This window comes from Microtus oregoni, unplaced genomic scaffold, assembly GCF_018167655.1.
Source record: "Microtus oregoni isolate MIOR12 unplaced genomic scaffold, Mior012 000055F_ref0000237, whole genome shotgun sequence".
Lineage (NCBI taxonomy): Eukaryota > Metazoa > Chordata > Mammalia > Rodentia > Cricetidae > Microtus > Microtus oregoni.
This window is the reverse complement of record NW_024543831.1, coordinates 13,949,971-13,968,611: the sequence shown is the minus strand read 5'-3', so window position 1 is coordinate 13,968,611 and position 18,641 is coordinate 13,949,971. Positions and strand designations below refer to the sequence as shown.

Genomic DNA, 18,641 nt, shown 5'->3' with positions numbered 1-18,641 from the left:
TTTCTCTATGTGCTGAGACGAAGCCGGTCATCCTTGAATACAGTGTTTAGGAATTTGAGGGTTTGGGTTTTATGTCTTTTTTTTTTGGAGACTTTTTTTGAGGGTTTCACTCTGTGTAGACCTGCCTGTCCTGGAACTTGTTCTGTAGACCAGACTAGCCTTGAAATCAGAGATTCACCTGCCTCTGCCTCCTAAGTGCTGGGATTAAAGGCATGGGCCATCATGGCTGGCTCTAAAATAGAGATTTTGCTCTCAGTTTTAAGAGAAAATAATGGGTATGATGTCCTTGTCAGCTTGACTAATCTGGAATTAACTAAAACCTAAAACAGAAGATATACCCGCGAGAGACTTTTGCTTAAAGTGGAAAGATTTACTTCTAATCCAGGATCTTTGGGGTGGAAAGATAACCCTTTACTCCAGATCTTTTGAACTGGAAGCTCCATCACTGATCTGGGCCACACTGATGGAGACCTATATGAGATGAAAAGGAAGCTTTTACTCCTTGCCTGCTTTCTATTGCTTTGCTATCAAGTATATTCCTTCACTGGCATTAGAGCCTACTTCTTTGAAATTCTGACTTATACTGAAGACAGCTGAGACACTCAGCCAAGTGGACCAAACAACTACTAGATTCTTGGACCTTCCATTCATAGCCAGCTACTGTTGTATTAACTGGACCACAGCCCGATAGCAATTCTAATAAATCCCCTTTCTAAATACATTCATTCTCTAAGTTCTGTTCCCCTAGAGAATCCTGATTTATACGGAAGGGTTGTATTGTATAGCCCAGGCTAGTCTTGAAATCCCAGCAATCCTTGTGCCAGAATTTTCCAATTCCATGATCACCGGTATAAACCACATAACTGGCTCATCTATCCAATTTCTACTTCTAAAATAGTTTTCAAAATCAGAGGATTAGCATTAAACTTGTATGTATATGGGGAAAAACTTAAAGTTCTAAACAGAAAAGAATTACACAGCGGCTACAAGAGATTTGGAGGCCCTTTCTATCATCCCCAAAACTACAAAAGTGGTTCAATGAATCTAAAATGTTTATTCTTCTGTCTGGAATTTTGGTACATGTCATGAAGACGGTCTCTATTTTTCCCCCTTCAAGGTGAAGACAGGGTTTCTGTATGTATCCTTGGCTGTCTTGGAATTTGTTCTATAGACCAGACTTGCCTCGAACCCAGGGATCTGCCTGCCTCTGCCTCCTCTGTGCGGGGATCAATGGTGTGCCTACATGTCAACCTCAATAAAACGCCTGGCATCCAGTCCAATGAGCTTCTCTGGGAGGCAGAGCTCCAAACACAGTGATGGTTTGGAGGTATTATAGGACTTGTCCTATGTGACTCTGCTGGAGAGGACTCTTAGAAGCCTTTTCCTTTTGCTGATTCTGTTCTGTATTTTCTTGTGACAACTGGAGTTCTGAGTATGGCTGCATGCTGAGTCCTGCTAGTGAATCATTGATCCATGGACACACACTCTACCCGATGGAGTGAGGACCACAGGTTCTCTAGTGTTCTCACCTCTTGAATGTTGGAGATTTTACAGGTAAGCCAGCAAATGCTCTAATACCATCCTCAGCAGACATAACCGATGGAACAATTTAAAAAAACAAGACTCTCAATCTGCCCTCCATCTGCCCCCTCCATGCTATGAACAGTATGTAGCACCACCAGAGGTGACTCTGCAGACTTGCCTTGGGAGAAATACTGGTTTCTGTGCCAGATGTTCTCGAAGTTCAGGAGATGTAGTATCAGAACTCATGTATCGCTCCACGTAGTCTGACCAACGCTAGGAAGACAAATGTAAGAGAAAGATCATAAAAACGCTACATGAGTCTAATCCTACCACAAACTGTCCAAAGACAAAATAGCCTAGTGTGATAGTATACAAAAGTAATTCTAGCACCCGGGAGACTAACACAGGAGGGACTGCAAACGTGAGGTCAATGAAGGCTGGGGTGTGTGTGTGTGTGTGTGTGTGTGTGTATGAAGAGATCACCACTCAGATTATAGCTCAGTGGTAAAGAGTTTGCCTTTGAACCCCAGAATTGTGAAAATAAAAAGTAACATCCTTTTCCCTAAAGAACGTGCTTATTACTTAAATGCTATTAGCCAACAAGATAGCACATTTGAGATAGTTATCAAAAATAAATTTGTAGAAACTGCAAAACAGTGTCATTGATACATTCTACACTAATAATTGGAATACTGACACCTCTTGAAAAAAAGTAAAGTTCTGACAAGCATAAGCCAAATGGTCTCTTCTTATTCTCCCAAACATCATCTATGTGGCCTGGCCCCTACTTATATTACCATTGCAGACCAATGATAATATATTCCCTCAGTTAAAAATTCCTGGGCTCACCAGGCAATAGTGGCACACACTTTTCATCTCAATACTTGGGGGGCAGAGGCAGGTAGATTTCTGAGTTTGAGGTCAGACTAGTCTACAGAGCAAGTTCTAGGAAAGCCAGGAGTACACAGAGAGACCCTCTCTCAAAAATAAGTAAAATAAAATAAAAAGTAAATCCTAAAAACATAATCACAGAAACCCTACGGAGCTACGGAATTCAGAGCAACTAGGCAAGCTCTATGTGAGATATACTTGTCCATACCTCTGCTTCCACAGGGTCATCTGAATTCTCCTCTTCTGTGTCCAAAAGCTCAATGGTCAGTTGAACCTGGCCTTGACTCTGAATGAACATTAGCTGAAAACAGAAGAAGACCGTAAACACATAAAACAAAATTCCCAAGGCTATAAACCTAGACTGTCATAATGTCGGTGGAAAGGCATTAAAATGATAAGATTTTGTACCAAAGAAAAAGATGAGGCTATTGAAAAGCTGCTGATATATCTGCAATGCTTAAGGCTCAGGAAAGAGTAGAGTCACAAAGATTTTAAGAGCCAGAAGACCAAGACATCTGTTTTGAGATAGTGTCTTCTAGACATAACACGGAAGCCACATTCACGAAATCTCAAAAATAGGGTTACCTACACAAGACCTGCATGACATGAGCTGATATTCCAACGTGGAAGGGAAATTTCACAAAGGCCCACCATTATTAGATGAAGAGATACAGGTAGTCACTGGCTGCTGAGAGAGGGAGAACCTATTTTCTCCAGTGACAAGCCCCGATAGGTTACCCCAGGTGTCAGTCCTAAATATATGTACATATGAACACCACCAAATGAACTCCGTGGGTTGTATACATACATGACAGTGAACATTAAAGAAGAGGCCATGAATCTGAAAGCAAGTCGGAAGGGAACACAAGAGAAATTGAACGGAGAAAAGAAAGGGGTAGACATGATGTAAACATGGTATTCACGCAAGAAATTTACAAATTTAAAAATTTAAAAAGAATATTCGGTTGGGCTAGCAGGACAATGGTCCATTGATTTTTACACATAAACATTTTCCAAAAAATATTTACAAAGCATTGTAATTTTTTAAAAGCTGAGACTAAGGAAGCTTGTTTTTTGTTTATTTTACTGTTTTGTTTTGTTTTAAATGCAGTAAAAGTAACTGGGACAGTCAGCTTAGTTGGTAAGATGCTTGGTGCCAAAGAAGCACGGGGATCTGGTTTGATTCCCAATACTTATGCACAACTCTGGCTCATAAGCACAGCACTGAAGAGACAGCCAACCCAAAAAATAAACTCAGTGAGCTCAAGGCCAATGAGACAGAGTATATAAAAAAGGGGAGGGGCACAAAACCTGTATAGTGTACAGCTCCTGCTGCGCACATACATACACACACACACACACACACACACAAACACAAGTGAGTGAGCGAATGAATGGCAGGAAAGGATCGAAGTAGACTGTCCAAAGGAGACTTGGTTTTAGAGATCAGCTTCAGTAGCAGCTCCTACCTTAAAGCAGTTCTCATCTGACATAAGCTGCTCTGCTTTCCTCTGGTATGTTGATTCCAGAAGGCTCCTTGATGTCTGACTGTTCAGCTGGCCTCCAGTGGCTCCATTATTGTTTTCTGCCAAGTAAAGGTCAGTAACCTGCACACAGACCTCATCGCTGACAATGTGCTGTAGCTGGAACGAAGAACAGACCAGTGGTGAGCGAGGAAAGCTCTTTTCCTATCCTCTAGCCATTCAACTTAAAGGCATTTTTTTTTTTAATTACAAAGTTAAGCATTATCATGCTCATGGAAATGAACCAAGTCAGGATCTCCTGCCTTTATGAACACTTCATAAAGAAAACTCACATATATATAAAGCAGAACCAAGTCTCAATGGTATGTTTTCCATTCATGTTTCCTAACAGAGTAAATAAAATGTTACCCAAGTATTTTTTACAAAATGTTTTGCAGTTGCCTGGCTTTTGTTTTTGTTCGTGACGGGGTCTAATGTAGTCTAGGCTGGTTTCAAATTTATTATGTAGCTGAAGATAACCTTTAAAGTCTTAATTTTCCTGCCTCCACTTCCCATGTTTGGGGATTATGACATGTACCACCATACCAGATTCCATAATTTGTATCCCCACCTCCATGTATTTTTAAATTATTTACAATTTTGTTTTCACATATATTTCTTATCCAATCCACAAATACTTTGGAAAACAGGCTGGAATAGGAAAGAAGCCCTATTGTAAGAATTTTATTTTGTTGTTGTTAAATAATAAAACTTTATGAGACTTGGAGTGTGGAGAGGTAGCTCAGAGAACTATCCGCCTGCCTCTGCCTCCCGAGTGCTGGGATTAAAGGCGTGAGCCACCACCGCCCAGCAGGATTCCTAATCCTTGTACAAAACCTAAAACTGAAAAAGTTGCTGTATGGCCAGGTGGTGGTGGCACATACTTTTAATCCCAGCACGCGGGAAGCGTGATCTCTGTGAATTCAAGGCCAGCCTGGTCTACAAGAGCTACAGGACGGGCTCCAAAGCTACAGAGAAACACAGTCTTAAAAAAGAGAAAAACAAAACAATAACAAAAAGGTTGCTGTATAAGCCACGTGGGGTGGCCCATGTCTTTGATCCCAGCACTCAGGAGGCAGAGGTATGGGAGGTATGTGGATCACTTTTGAGTTCAAGACCAGTCTGGTCTACAGAGTGAGTTCCAGAACAGGTAGGGCTATGTAGAGACCCTTCTCCTCACCCCCCAGGAGCTCACCTAATGAGCAGAGCTGAAACTAGAAGTCAAGTTCCTAACCCAAGGCCAACTTTCTCACCATCAGTCCACTGGCCACTCTACACCTGGCAGAAGTATAATCCTTAAATTGTGCATGTTAATTCTTTAAATTTTTTTTACCCCCAAGGTTGGGTTAAATTAAACCCAGAACCATAAAAGGTTACACCCTTTGCCTTAATCATGTGGTTGAAAACTGTTAACCTTTCTCTTAAGGGAGGATTGCAGGAGGCTTACTAGACCTAGTGGCTTATGTTAACAGCCCTAGAAAGTTGAACCTTTAATGCACCCTGTGGGCAAACCCTGACCATGACACAGGCTAGACAAGTGCTTGCTTCAATAATGGGCAACATCCCCACCCCACTATTTGTTTTGATTTTCCTCACTAATCTTACTATGAAATCAAAATTCTCCTAGATGACTCCAAGAGTAAAGTTGATTGACTTCAAGCTTGATATCCTGAGTTTAATCCCTGAAATCCACATGGTGGAAGAAGAGAACACACACCCATAAGCTATTCCCCTGACCTTCACATATCCACATGACACATAATATACAAAATACTTAAATAAATGTAAAAACAGTAACTCTCACAAGTGAAATGAAACCCTACCCATAAAAATACCAGAGAAAAATATGTTAGGACTGGGGTATATATAGCTTAGTGGTAGAGGGCTTGCCTAACAAGACAAGGCCTTGAGTTTAGTCCCTAACACCTAACTGACCAAGCCCTAGAAACAGAAAGCATAAATGATAATTTCAATATTGATTTATCTATTTTACTTAGTCATTCTTATGCTGTCATAGCCACCAAGCCATTCTACTTTTAGGAAGATCTGATTTTTGTGAAGTATAAACGATCTGGACATTACCATTGAAGTTGACCTGGGAGCACAGTAAAAGCTTCACAAGTTTTAAGTGGGGGAGAAAGGAGCAAGGTAAAAGTTTATCTAAGACATGAACTCTCTGTTCCATGAAGACTCACCCTGCTGGCTTAAACCTTTTTTGTTTTTGGGTTTTTTTTGGTTTTTCGAGACAGGGTTTCTCAGTGGTTTTGGAGCCTGTCCTGGAACTAACTCTTGTAGACCACGCTGGTCTCGAACTCACAGAGATCCGCCTGCCTCTGCCTCCCGAGTGCTGGGATTAAAGGCGTGCGCCACCACTGCCCGGCTTAAACCTTGTTAAAGTGGACTGACTCCCTATTCATATCCTCTTTTAGGTTTCTGGCCTCTCAGAATCTTTGGAAAAGGAAAAACTATAAATCCAGACACAACCGGCAGCAAGTATACTCACACCCACGTTAAGACATTCATCTAGTAACCTGAAATGTTGTAGGGATAGTTTTGAGGATTCATTTTTATTTTTAAACAAGTAATTTTTCTTCTTTTTTAAATAGAGAAACACCTGCATTGAAAAGCTTCAGCACCAAGGCCAGAGGTGCTGAAGTCTCGAGGGCTGGAGAAGGCTTATGTCTAATGCAGAGAAACATGAGAATGAGGATTCAAGGATAAAGGGATGCTTCCCTTGTCAGGTCCTCACATTATGACATATCTGAGCTCTATCATAAGAGATCTGAGACTGCCTACTTAAGAATTAACCCCTCCTTGTTTTTGAGACAAGGTCTTATGTATCAATCTGGTCTTGAACTTCCTATAATATAGCTGAAGATGACCAACTTTTGGTCTTCCTGCCTCCTCTTTCAAACGGCTGAGATTATAAGCATGTTACAATACCCACTTTATGGAGTGTTGGAGATCCAACCCAGGGCTTCATGTATGCTTGGGAATTAACTCTATCAATTCAGCTAACTAAAGTCCCAACCTGAAAAAGGTAAGACGAATGTATGGCCTGACCTTGAAACTTGTTCAACCAGAATTGAACTCCAGGGGACCAAGAAGTAAAAAAAATAAAATAAATAAAAAAATAACTCTCTATTCCCTGAAGAGTTATGACAAGTGTGGTGGTTTGAATAGGAATGGCCCCATAGACTCATGTGCAGGAATGTTTGGCCCATAGGGAGTGGCACTATTAGGTGTGGGTAGCCTTGCTGGAAGAAGTGTGTCACTGTGGAATGAGGCTTTGAGATCTCATTTGCTTAAGCTACACCCAGTATGGAATACAGTCTTCTGCTGCTGCCTGCTGACCAATCTGACCAGCTGCCTGCTGACCATGTCTGCTTACACGCTGCCATGCTTCTTGCCATGAGGACAATGGACTGAACCTCTGAAACTGTAAGCCAGCCCCAATGAAATGTTTCTTTTTATAAGAGTTGCTATGAGTTGGGCAGTGGTGGTGCAAGCCTTTTATCCCAGCACTGGGATACAGAGGCAGGTGGATCTCTGTGAATTCAAGGCCAGCCCAATCTAACAGAACAAAATACAAAACAGCAAAAACTACAGAGAAATCCTGTCTTGAAAAAAATTAAAATAATAATAATAATAAAAAAGCTGGGCGGTGGTGGCACACGCCTTTAATTCCAGCACTTGGGAGACAGGTGAATTTCTGTGAGTTCGAGGCCAGCCTGATCTACAAGAGTGAGTTCCAGGACAGGCTCCAAAGCTACAGAGAAACCCTGTCTCTAAAAACCAAAAAGAATTGCTGTGGTTGTGGTATCTCTTTCACAGCAATAAAACCCTAAGACAAGAAGCTTGAATACACTTTTTTTTTTTTTTTTTTTTTTTTTTTGGTTTTTTCGAGACAGGGTTTCTCTGTGGTTTTGGAGCCTGTCCTGGAACTAGCTCTTCTAGACCAGGCTGGTCTCGAACTCACAGAGATCCGCCTGCCTCTGCCTCCCGAGTGCTGGGATTAAAGGCGTGCGCCACCATCGCCCAGCTTGAATACACTTTTAAAGACACATGAATTTGGGTTTCTGAAGGAAACTCCTGTTCTCCAGTTTGTAAAAGTATACCGATAGTGTTAACCACACAAATTCATAACCAGATTCTGCTAAGTAAATTAATTCTATTTCAAACATTAACCGGGGGCTTATAAAAAGTTAATTTTATCAGCTTTCTTTTAAAAATACTGGGTTAGTACTATGAAAAACGGTTTGTTCCTAGTTACAGCCAATAGTAAGCTTGGAAGCAGAAATATATATGGGGGAAACAGAGCTGGTAATTTATATACATTTAAGAACTCAATAGGGATTTGTCTCTCAAATTATGAGTATAGCTGACTATCACTCACCAACAAGACAGACCCCTTTAAAGGGAAGGCCGAGGAGCTTTTCAATTTTCAGAGATGTCTCACTAACAACTTTCAGCAAGACACAAGATTCAGATACATGCAGCTTTCTTCACCCATCCCAACAAGATTCTGTGAGCATTCAGAGGCCGGTATCCTTCCAAAGCCAAGAATAAACCAAGGGTTCTTTGCAACAGTTAGTATTTTCCTCAAGGGAACTCTCGGCCTTTTCCTCTACTGTAGCAGTGTGGATTCCAGGGTAGAATTTGCTTTTTCTATCTTTCTAGATCACAGCATTTATGTGCTCTGATCCCCTAGGAGTTCAAATACTAGTATGAAGTCTAACCCTGAAGCAGAAAACCTATGACAGACCTCCCTGTCAGAAGGATAACACGGTTAGAAGGAATCACATTGGCTGGGTGTGGCATCTCACACCTGTAATCTCAGTATTCAGGAAGCTGACACAGAAATAATACTAGCTCAAGATCAGCCAATGCTATATTGTGAGATCCTATAACAAACAACTCCACATATTTAAAATTCCCAAGAATAAAATGTAAAAGCAACTACAAACCGTACACAGTCTCAGATAATTGAGGTAGGCAGAGCATTATAAAAGACTTCTAATATTAAATAAGGCAAATAGAAGGCAATGTTACATCTATGTTTTCTTCTTAAAAAATGTTAGGTGAGGGCTGGAGAGATGGCTCAGAGGTTAAGAGCATTGCCTGCTCTTCCAAAGGTCCTGAGTTCAATTCCCAGCAACCACATGGTGGCTCACAACCATCTGTAATGGGGTCTGGTGCCCTCTTCTGGCCTTCGAGCACAGACACAGACAGAATATTGTATACATAATAAATAAAAAATAAATAAATTAAAAAAAATGTTAGGTGAACCCCTATGTACTCTATCCATGGCCATTAGGACAGGCTCTAAGGAGGGTCACACTACTACAACACAGAACAATATATGATCCAAATCCAAGGCTGTGTTTTGTTAACAGGAGAAACAGATGTTGTCCAGTTATTTCCTCTGAACAGAAACATCAGACTTGGGAAGAACATAAAACATACAAGGCTCAGTAAATAAACATAAAAACATAGAATAACACCCCTCAATACACAATGAGGTCTCATGTATCCCAGGTTGGCCTAGAATGTAGCTGAGAAATACCTTGAATTTCTAATCCTCTCATAAAAGTAGTAACAGTATCTGGGGAGAGGACATTCTCTCATAGGTCAAGCTGCCTTCTGGTTGTGCACAAGTAATGTGGGATAGCCGGGTGGTGGTGGCGCATGCCTTTAATCCCAGCACTCGGGAGGCAGAGGCAGGCGGATCTCTGTGAGTTCGAGGCCTGCCTGGTCTACAAAGGGAGTTCCAGGACAGGCTCCAAAACCAGAGAAACCCTGTCTCGAAAAACCAAAAAAAAAAAAAGTAATGTGGGATACCCTTCTATATACTGTGAATAAGTTTTACTACCATTGGTTAATAAAGAAGCTGCTTTGGCCTATGGCAGGACAGAATATAGCTAGTGGAAGATCCAAAGATACAAAGAAAAAGAAGGCAAAGTCTGGGAGACACCAGCAGCTACCAGAGAAGCAAGATGTGGGGTAACAAGTCATGAGCCTCATGGTAAAATATAGAATAATAGAGCGTGGTTATTCAGGAACTGGCAGAATTCAAGAACTTCTATGAATTGTCAGCCATGCTGGAATGTGTATAGTGGGCTTTTGGGCTTTTCAATGATGTGGCTGCCTTTGGGTTACCTATGTTCATTAAGTAACCACAATAAACATAATAGTTCAGCAAGCTAGACTTGATTAGAACTATTTCTTTGGTTTGTTGTCAGTGCATCATAAGGGGTAAAGAGACGTTTGTTCATTGTCTCCCCAGGAAAAGCCACACAACCTACTTCCCTTAAAATTGGTCCTTTCCTTTATAATTTATAAACACAGTTACATGGTTAAGCTGTTTTCCTTTCCCCATAGAAATGTTGCTTTTTGTTTGCCTAACCCACTTTCAGGTAAGGACACCTTCCCTTGGTGGTCTAGGCTCCACCATACCCTCTCACCTGTCTGACGATGCTCTGGATTAGTTTGTCCATAGTAAAAGCAATGTAGGCGTGAATGGTGAACATCTCTCTCAGTGAATCTTCGTACTGTGATGAGTCTATGTTGCCATCAAGCAGGCTCCGCACCATGTCCAGGAAAGCTGGATAATAATCTTCTACATCAACATCCACTATAGGAAAGATGAGATAGGTAAGACCTTACTCTGCTAAGACAAGCTCAAGGACAGAGAGCAGGGAATCCCATAGCTGATCTATACACCATTTGAAAAGACAAATACCAGATACGACTCAACCCAATTGAAACAGAAATGAAATCTGATAGACTGTAATCACCAGCACTGGCCATCCAAGAACAGTGACTTCCAACACAGACTGACCGCACTGCTGAGTTCTATGTCATCTGAGAGCCAAATATCCCAAGAGGGTCCTTCAAGTTGCTGGCTCCCCCACTTACACAGAACCATTTCTCAAGGGGGATATTTGCACATAAAGCTATTTCAATGAAAAGTAAAGCATAGAAAAGTGCTAGCTAGCACTTCGAAACCTCTTGGCCACAGAACAGTTATTCAAATTAAGACCCCTATGAATGAACTTATATGATTTTTATAAATGTCTTCTTGTTTAAAAAGGATTTGCAATGCTGTATCTAACTAATGACATTAAATGATTTGTACTTGTTGCACATGCAGCACTTCAACCAATAGCTGGGATGAATCTTACTAGTAAAGAGATAGCCGCTAGGACAGGGCACAAGGAATGGGGTCGCCTAAACTTACTAATTAGCACCCATTTATGCAGAGTTCAAAAACTAACCTCATCTTGGACATTGTGGCACATGCCTATACCTGAGGAAGGTTAAGGCAAAAGGATTTCTCAGAGTTTGAAACCAACATAGACTACATAACAAGTTTTTGGACAGTGAGCATTTTGAAGCAGGAGAGTCTCAAATAGAGAGGGGGGCGGGCATGAGGTTGTTACTGGGTCTTAGCTTTATTCTCTTCCTTGTTCTCTTTAATGATGAAGTATAGAAAATTTTATAGAGCTGTAAAATTCTATTTGTGGGGCAGGGGACATGGTTCAGTGGGTAAGAACACTTCCGACATAAAAGGAGCCACAGAACCCATATAAAAACCTGGCTATGATCACCTGTACCCTCAGCACTGCGGGGTGGGAAGAAAAGAGAAGCACTAGGGTGTCCTGACCACCAACCTAGCTCCAGGTTCAGTGAGAGCCTGTCTCAAGGAGTAAGGTACAAAATACTAACGGACACTCCCTGTTCTCTAGCCTCACTGCACATGCACCACCTCATACAAAAAATTTTGTGTCCTTTTTCATATATGTTGCACTTCAATAAAAAAATTCATTAAAAATGTTAATCACAAAAGGAACTCTTCTCGTTGATTAACTGGCCACCAAATTTGTAAGGGAAAACAAAGGAAGATCCACTTAAGAAAAACTGGGTGGATCTTATAATAGACAGGCAAAACGAACAATTGCTGTTTACAACAAGCTACTGGCTGGAGTTCTATCACAGAATATCACTTTCTCTAAGCCCATGAAAGAGACAGGCAGCCTCTGAAATATGTAGGATAAAGTGGAGTCCAAACCATAGATTTGTAGCCACAGCTGTAACTGAGATGAGGTCTGGATGATCACTGAAGAGCAGACATTGCAGTCTAGGTCAGGCTAAGACAGTTATCAAGCCCAGATTTGGCCACTGTATTTGTAATTTCTACCAATACAGAAAGAATCACCACACTTAAGCCCCAAAATTATTACTTTCAAGCTAGATCTAATACAGATAAAGGGTTTTCAAAGAGATTCCTGGTGTCATTAGTTCAAAAGATAAGAAGCTAGGGTTGTACCCAGGATTCCGATTTACTAGTTCATGAAGCTCACGGAAGGGAAGCCTGGAGGAGACGTCTGGCTCATAGGTTAAATACATAACTGAAGAGTGAAACCGTTATCTGGAAGCATGCAGCACAGCATGGCACAAAGCATATGGTAGCTTCTTTAATGAGCCCTTGGTTTTTTTTAATCTTCTTTATTCCTCTGCTGTGTCTCACACCATTTAGACTCCCAATTCTTCTTTAGAAAATATCAGAATGAGCCATGAAGCCCATTAAAGAGAAGCTTGCTAACACACATCTAGGAACTTTCCTATTTGCCATAAGCATGAATAATGAGGAATTTATATATTGTTATGGAATGGAATGAACTATGACATTTCTTCTCATCTGAAACACTACTCATTAACCTGCCAATGAATCACCCATCCCTCACATTCCACAGTGCTAACAATGGACCCATGTGTCCAGAAACTGGGGACTACACAAGGTGCTATGTATACATCCTTCCCTAACCCTCAAGCAACCCCATAAAGTAACAATTACTGCCTCCATTGTATTGGTTCATTTATGGGTTCATGGGTTTAAGGAAGGTTACACAACCAATTAAGTTGCAGAGGTATGATATAAACCCTAGCACCAAACTAAAGCAACTGCAAATTTCATGAGGCCTTGAAGCCAGTCATCCAACCTACATACATTCTGAAAGCCAACAGTCTAAGCACTCACTAGGCTCTTTGAGACGCAGCTGTATGGCAGGGCTATCACTCTTGTCTCGCTTTATGCCTAGCACCTCCCGTTCCCACTCTCTCTCGCGGTTTTCTTCTTCAATTTGCCGCTCAGCTTGAGAACAAATCCGTAGCAGCCTCAAGCAGAGAATCTGATGCAGTCGCATAAAGATATACCAGTTATTATTAACATAGAAGAGGTTATATACTTCATCCATCCCTCTTAACTTCTGAGCTGCTGTGTTACTAAATAACAACTTGGACTTAGGGGGACTGCCCCCAACACCATTGTGCTTCTTAGGTGCCCCCGTGGCTTCGTCCACATCCATTTCTTCCTCTTCTTCTTCTTCTACATCTGAGAGATCACCTCTCTGAGCAAACAGTAGATCAGGAATGAAATGATGCATAATTTGCTTGATTTTGTACTTGTCCTCTTTCTGAATGCCTGTCTGCCTCTTCACATGATGGATGATCAGAGCAGCAGCATCTTCTAGTATCTGCTTGTCTTCATAGGCAAGGGAAAGGTGTGGGCCAACAGGTACGCCAGCATTCTCTTCTGTAGCCTGTTCTTGTCTCTGAAGGAATAGACACAAAACCATTGTGACATGTATACAGCAACAAGCTTACAAGACTGTATCAGCAATGCCAGGCAGTGGTGAAGCACACCTTTAATCCCAGCACTCAGGAGACAGAGGCAGGTGATTCTAAGCAAGGTCAGCCTGGTCTAAAAAGCTAAGAACCAAGTTCTAGGATCACCAGGGCTATACAAAGAAACTCTGTCTTGAAAAACAAAAACAAACAAACAAAAGACTACACCAGCAGCACATTATATTATGAACCATAGTGAGAACTAGGCACACTGGCACTGCCTGTAACTCCAGCCTCTGGGTGGCTATGACAGAAAAAGTGAACATGCTAAGCAGTTTGGGCTTATCCAGTGAGATTCCCATCTCAAAACAGACAGACAGATACATAATAGTGGCTACCCAATCTGAAATACAGGAACTTAGCTTAATTTTTATCTCTCTTCCAAATATTCATGGGTACTATGGTCATTGTGGCTTGATAAAAAAAAGATTGGTACCTTCAGATATTGAAGACTTAAAAGAACAGTCTTTAAAATTTTAGATTAGCACTTATGAGTGATATAAAAATATTAGGGTGGAGTTTGTCACATGGAGGTTAACATGGTCAAACAGACAATTAAGTGAAAAAGTTCACTTACTATTTTTATTCTATGAAACTCAGATTCACTTTTAGAAAGCCTCCTACCTCCTGAGACAGGTCAACTTCTATTACCCGATTCTTGGCTCCTAGTACTATTTACACTCCCGGTAAGTGTGCAGAGTAACAGGGATTGCCAACACTTTTTAAACTGAGGTAGATAAGAGGGTTTCCACAGACACAAGATATTTGTTGGGAGAAGTGGGGGGAAGGGGACCAAAACTGAAACCAGAATGATAAATTAAGAAACTAGAGAAAGGACTAAGTGTAACAACGAGTCTTAGGTCTAAGATGTAGACTAGGAATCAAAAGTTATGACGGACTCTACTCAAGAAGAAAGAATCAGCAGCTCTCAGTGACTGGAGAGTGAAAGCCAGGCTGAACACAGAGACCAAAGCTGACGGAGATGTAGCTCACCCAGCTTACCTCATCATAGATGCTCTCAATCTCATTAAGTAGGCTCTTAGACCTCAGGACCTTGGTGTCATTCTGTTTGAAGTTAATGCCCTGGTGATCCAAAGACTTCAAGTAGTACTTCTCATTTTGCTCTCGCCACACCTTGTTAAAGCCTCTCTGAGCTTCTCGCCATTCTTCCTCTTTCATCTTCAACCTTAGCAGGGTGGGAAAAATGTAAATAATAATTGAGAATTTAGAAGGTGTAGGAATGGGAAATATGCCAGGCTTATATTATTTGATGTAAACTCGAACCTATGCAAATTCTGATCAATGGTTGATACTAGGCATAATATCATTGGTATTACGTAAATGAGGTTTTTTGGAAAGTGGGGCGATTTTGTTTTTCTAGATAAGTCTTACTGTGAAGTTTTGGCCTAGAACATGCTATACAGACCACACAAGTGGTCAAACTTACAGTAATTCTGTCTTCCACCTCCTCATTTATGACATTTTAGGAACGAGAACCCACACCTGGCTTCCTACCCTGGGTATTGAGAAAGTTGAGTGAAAGTTGGGTGAAGTGGCAGATGCCTTTAATCCCAGACCTTGGGAGGCAGAGGCAGGCAGATCTTTGTGAGTTCAAGGCCAGCCTAGCCTACAAAAGTTCCAGGACAGCCAAGGATACACAGAGAAACCCTGTCTAGGAAAAAAGGAAAAAAGAAAAAAAAAATGGTAACATCAATGAGGTCTCCATGAGGGAGCATGGAGCAGTTTCTGAGACAAGGACTCACTTTGAAGCATTGCATGATTTGAAATTGACAATGTAGACCAAGTTAACATCAAATTCAAATTTACAGCAAACTTCCTCCCTAGCATGAGGACTATAAGCATGAGCCACATATGGCTCCGAAAAATCTTCTTGAAAACTAAGTTCTCGGGGCTGGAGAGATGGCTCAGAGGTTAAGAGCATTGCCTGCTCTTCCAAAGGTCCTGAGTTCAATTCCCAGCAACCACATGGTGGCTCACAACCATCTGTAATGAGGTCTGGTGCCCTCTTCTGGCCTGCAGGCACACATAGACAGAATATTGTATACATAATAAATAAATAATTTTTTTTAAAAAAAAAACTAAGTTCTCCTTGTCCAACTAAAGCCAACATTGAAGTTGCTTCTACGTCATGACTCAGAATGCTTACTGAGCTAATGAAATCCAAAGTCCCAAAGAGGGCATTTGGTGAAGGAAGAAGTTTGCAAGTTCAAAGCCAGTCTGGACAATATAGTGAGATGTTATTCCAAAACAAAGTTCTTAAGTACATACAGATACAGACACAGACGCACACACAGATTGGGATATGGTAAAACATTTGTTTACCAAGCATATTACACAAATGGTCCTAAATTCAATCTCCTCTACTGAGAAACAAAAACTAAAACATAACCTTCAAATATAAAATCAAAGCACACTGTCATACACTAACTCACTCTCTCTCTGGCACAGGAAACAACTCAGGGACTTATGGGTGTTACACAAACACCTGTCACTGAGGTGCATCTCTCATCCTCATCCGTTCCCTGTCAACATTTATTCCATCTGGGATTCAAAACCCTTAACCAAGTTCCACCATTCTACTCTGTCCCCAAAGTAAAACAACTAAGGAAGAAAACTGAAACTCTAAAGCACGTGGAAAATCAAAACCCTATTTAATAGGATACTGAACCTCTCAGAAGACACACAAAAGCCAGAAGATACATGCCTTTTAAGAACAATTGGAACGGCAATGGAGGGATTCTTCCTCAGACCATCGATGATATCAGCGGCTTTATCGGCATATATCCTCTGGAGTGCTTTCCGATGGATGATTTCTGAGGTGCCCCCAAGGGTGTTATCCAAGCGAAATTTGGCTTGTTCCTCAGCAGACAAGCGTGAAAGCTTTTTCTGTATTGCTTCCAGAACCCGGATTGTTGCAAGATTGGTCTCTAAAACTACATCAAGCTTAAAACAAAACAAAACAAAAGAACAGAACAGAAGAGGGTGCTCAGGCCAAAACCATAACATAGCAGAGCTGGGAGAATAAGGAGAGTGTCAAATCCCTTGAGATTGGAGTCATGGTGTCTATACAAGCCACGTAAGACTCGCTATAGTAACATGTGAACAATGGCACCTACTACTTTCATAAAGCTGTCTTCTGGAAGCACATGAAGTGATCAACAGTCATCACACCTATCACAACTTCCACACACTGTTTAGCACTGCTGACCACAGGCCAGTGGGACCTAAGAGAAGTCTACTCTACTGATATATTTCCTTACACTTTTGTTTGTACTGAGACAAGGCCTTACAATGTATGACCTGGAACTTGCAATATAGACTAGACGGGCCTTCAACATATGGCAAGTTCTTGCCTCTGCTACTTAAAGGCTGGGATTACAAATATGAGCCACTATATCTGGTCTAATGTATAAGAAAACAATCCCAAAAGACAGTTATGAGATTAACAAGTTTGGGGGTATTAAATATGTCTAAAAGATTTAAACATTAAGTTACTGCTTCACATCCAATAGCAACAAATTCAGGATTATCCTTTCCTTTTGAAACAGGTTAGCATGAAGCCCTGACTGGCATTCAACTGTCCATACAGGTGAGGATGACCATAAATTCTTAAATCCTTCTGCCTTCCCTTTCCCAGGGATTATAGCTATACTCCATTGCCCTTGCTTAAAAATGATTTTCAGTTGATTAAAAACATCCCATAGAGGCTGGAGAGATAGCTCACGGGTTAAGAGCAATGCCTGCTCTTTCAAAGGTCCTGAGTTCAATTCCCAGCAACCACATGGTGGCTTACAACAATCTGTTATGAAATCTGGTGCCCTCTTCTGGCTACAGACATACATGCAATCAGAACACTGTATACATAATAAATAAAACTTTTTAAAAAACAGGGAAAAAGGCCGGGCGGTGGTGGCGCACGCCTTTAATCCCAGCACTCGGGAGGCAGAGGCAGGCGGATCTCTGTGAGTTCGAGGCCAGCCTGGTCTACAAGAGCTAGTGCCAGGACAGGCTCCAAAGCTACAGAGAAACCCTGTCTCGAAAAACTAAACTAAAAAAAAAAAAAAAAAAAAAAAAAAAACAAAAAAAAAAAACAGGGAAAAAAAAAACCTTCCCATAGAAGCCAGGTGTGGTGGTGTGTGGTGGTGTACACATTTATCCGGCACCCAGGAGGCAGAGGCAGGTAGATCTGAGTTCAAGGCCAGACTGGTATACAGAGAGAGTTCTAGGATAGCCAGGGCTAACCCTGTTGAAAAATGAATGATTGAATGAAACTTCCCATAGAAACTAACAATACAATTTAGTTTTCTGAAATGACTAATCAGGTCATTAATTCCAGGCCTGGGGTGGTTTGAATGAAGATAGCCCCAATAGGCTCATATATTTAAATAGTTAATCCTTAGTTGTAAAACTGTCTAGGAAAAATAAGAAGGTGCAGTGTTATTGGAGGAGGTATATCACTAGGAGGTGAGCCTTTAGGTTTCAAAAGACTAATATGATTCTCTCTGCCTCCTGGATATGGCTCAGGACCAATATGAGAGCTCTCAGTTGTTGCTCCCCTCCACCACATGGACTCTTACCCTCTGAAGATTTAAACCAACCTCTTACAGGTTGTCTCGGTTATGGCATTTTATCACAGTGATAGGAATGTAACTAAGATGGGGGAAAGATGACAACCACCAGTCACCAGGGAGACAGCATGATTGCTCTGCAGAGGGAATGAGCTCTCTCCCACTGATCTAAAGAAGCAGGCCCAGTCAACACAGTGTAATAAATATACTAAGTCAGATACATACATGCAAAACACAATTAACTCCTTTCAGTGTGGTATTAGTAAATGTCATCTGATAATGGAGATGTTTTTTGAGCCTAGTTTCAGAAATTCTCTTCCTACAATAGGAGATCTCTGCTAGCCGATTCATTCATTCTAGATCTACCCATCCCAGTGACTACCTTTACGATTTAAGTCTTACCGGCATGTACCACTAGGGTTAATTC

General features: G+C 41.2%; 1 protein-coding gene across 1 annotated transcript in view; it reads right to left on the bottom strand.

Moving 5' to 3' along the window:
- The window catches only part of Sin3a (SIN3 transcription regulator family member A), a 56,787-nt gene that overhangs the window by 6,596 nt on the left and 31,550 nt on the right, over positions 1-18,641 (bottom strand). The window contains exons 13-19 of the mRNA XM_041638406.1: positions 16,351-16,589; positions 14,628-14,811; positions 12,979-13,552; positions 10,403-10,572; positions 3,885-4,058; positions 2,624-2,716; positions 1,703-1,797 (exon numbers count right to left, since the gene is read on the bottom strand). Coding sequence (XP_041494340.1) covers positions 1,703-1,797; positions 2,624-2,716; positions 3,885-4,058; positions 10,403-10,572; positions 12,979-13,552; positions 14,628-14,811; positions 16,351-16,589 — 1,529 coding nt within the window. The remainder of the gene's footprint in view (positions 1-1,702; positions 1,798-2,623; positions 2,717-3,884; positions 4,059-10,402; positions 10,573-12,978; positions 13,553-14,627; positions 14,812-16,350; positions 16,590-18,641) is intronic.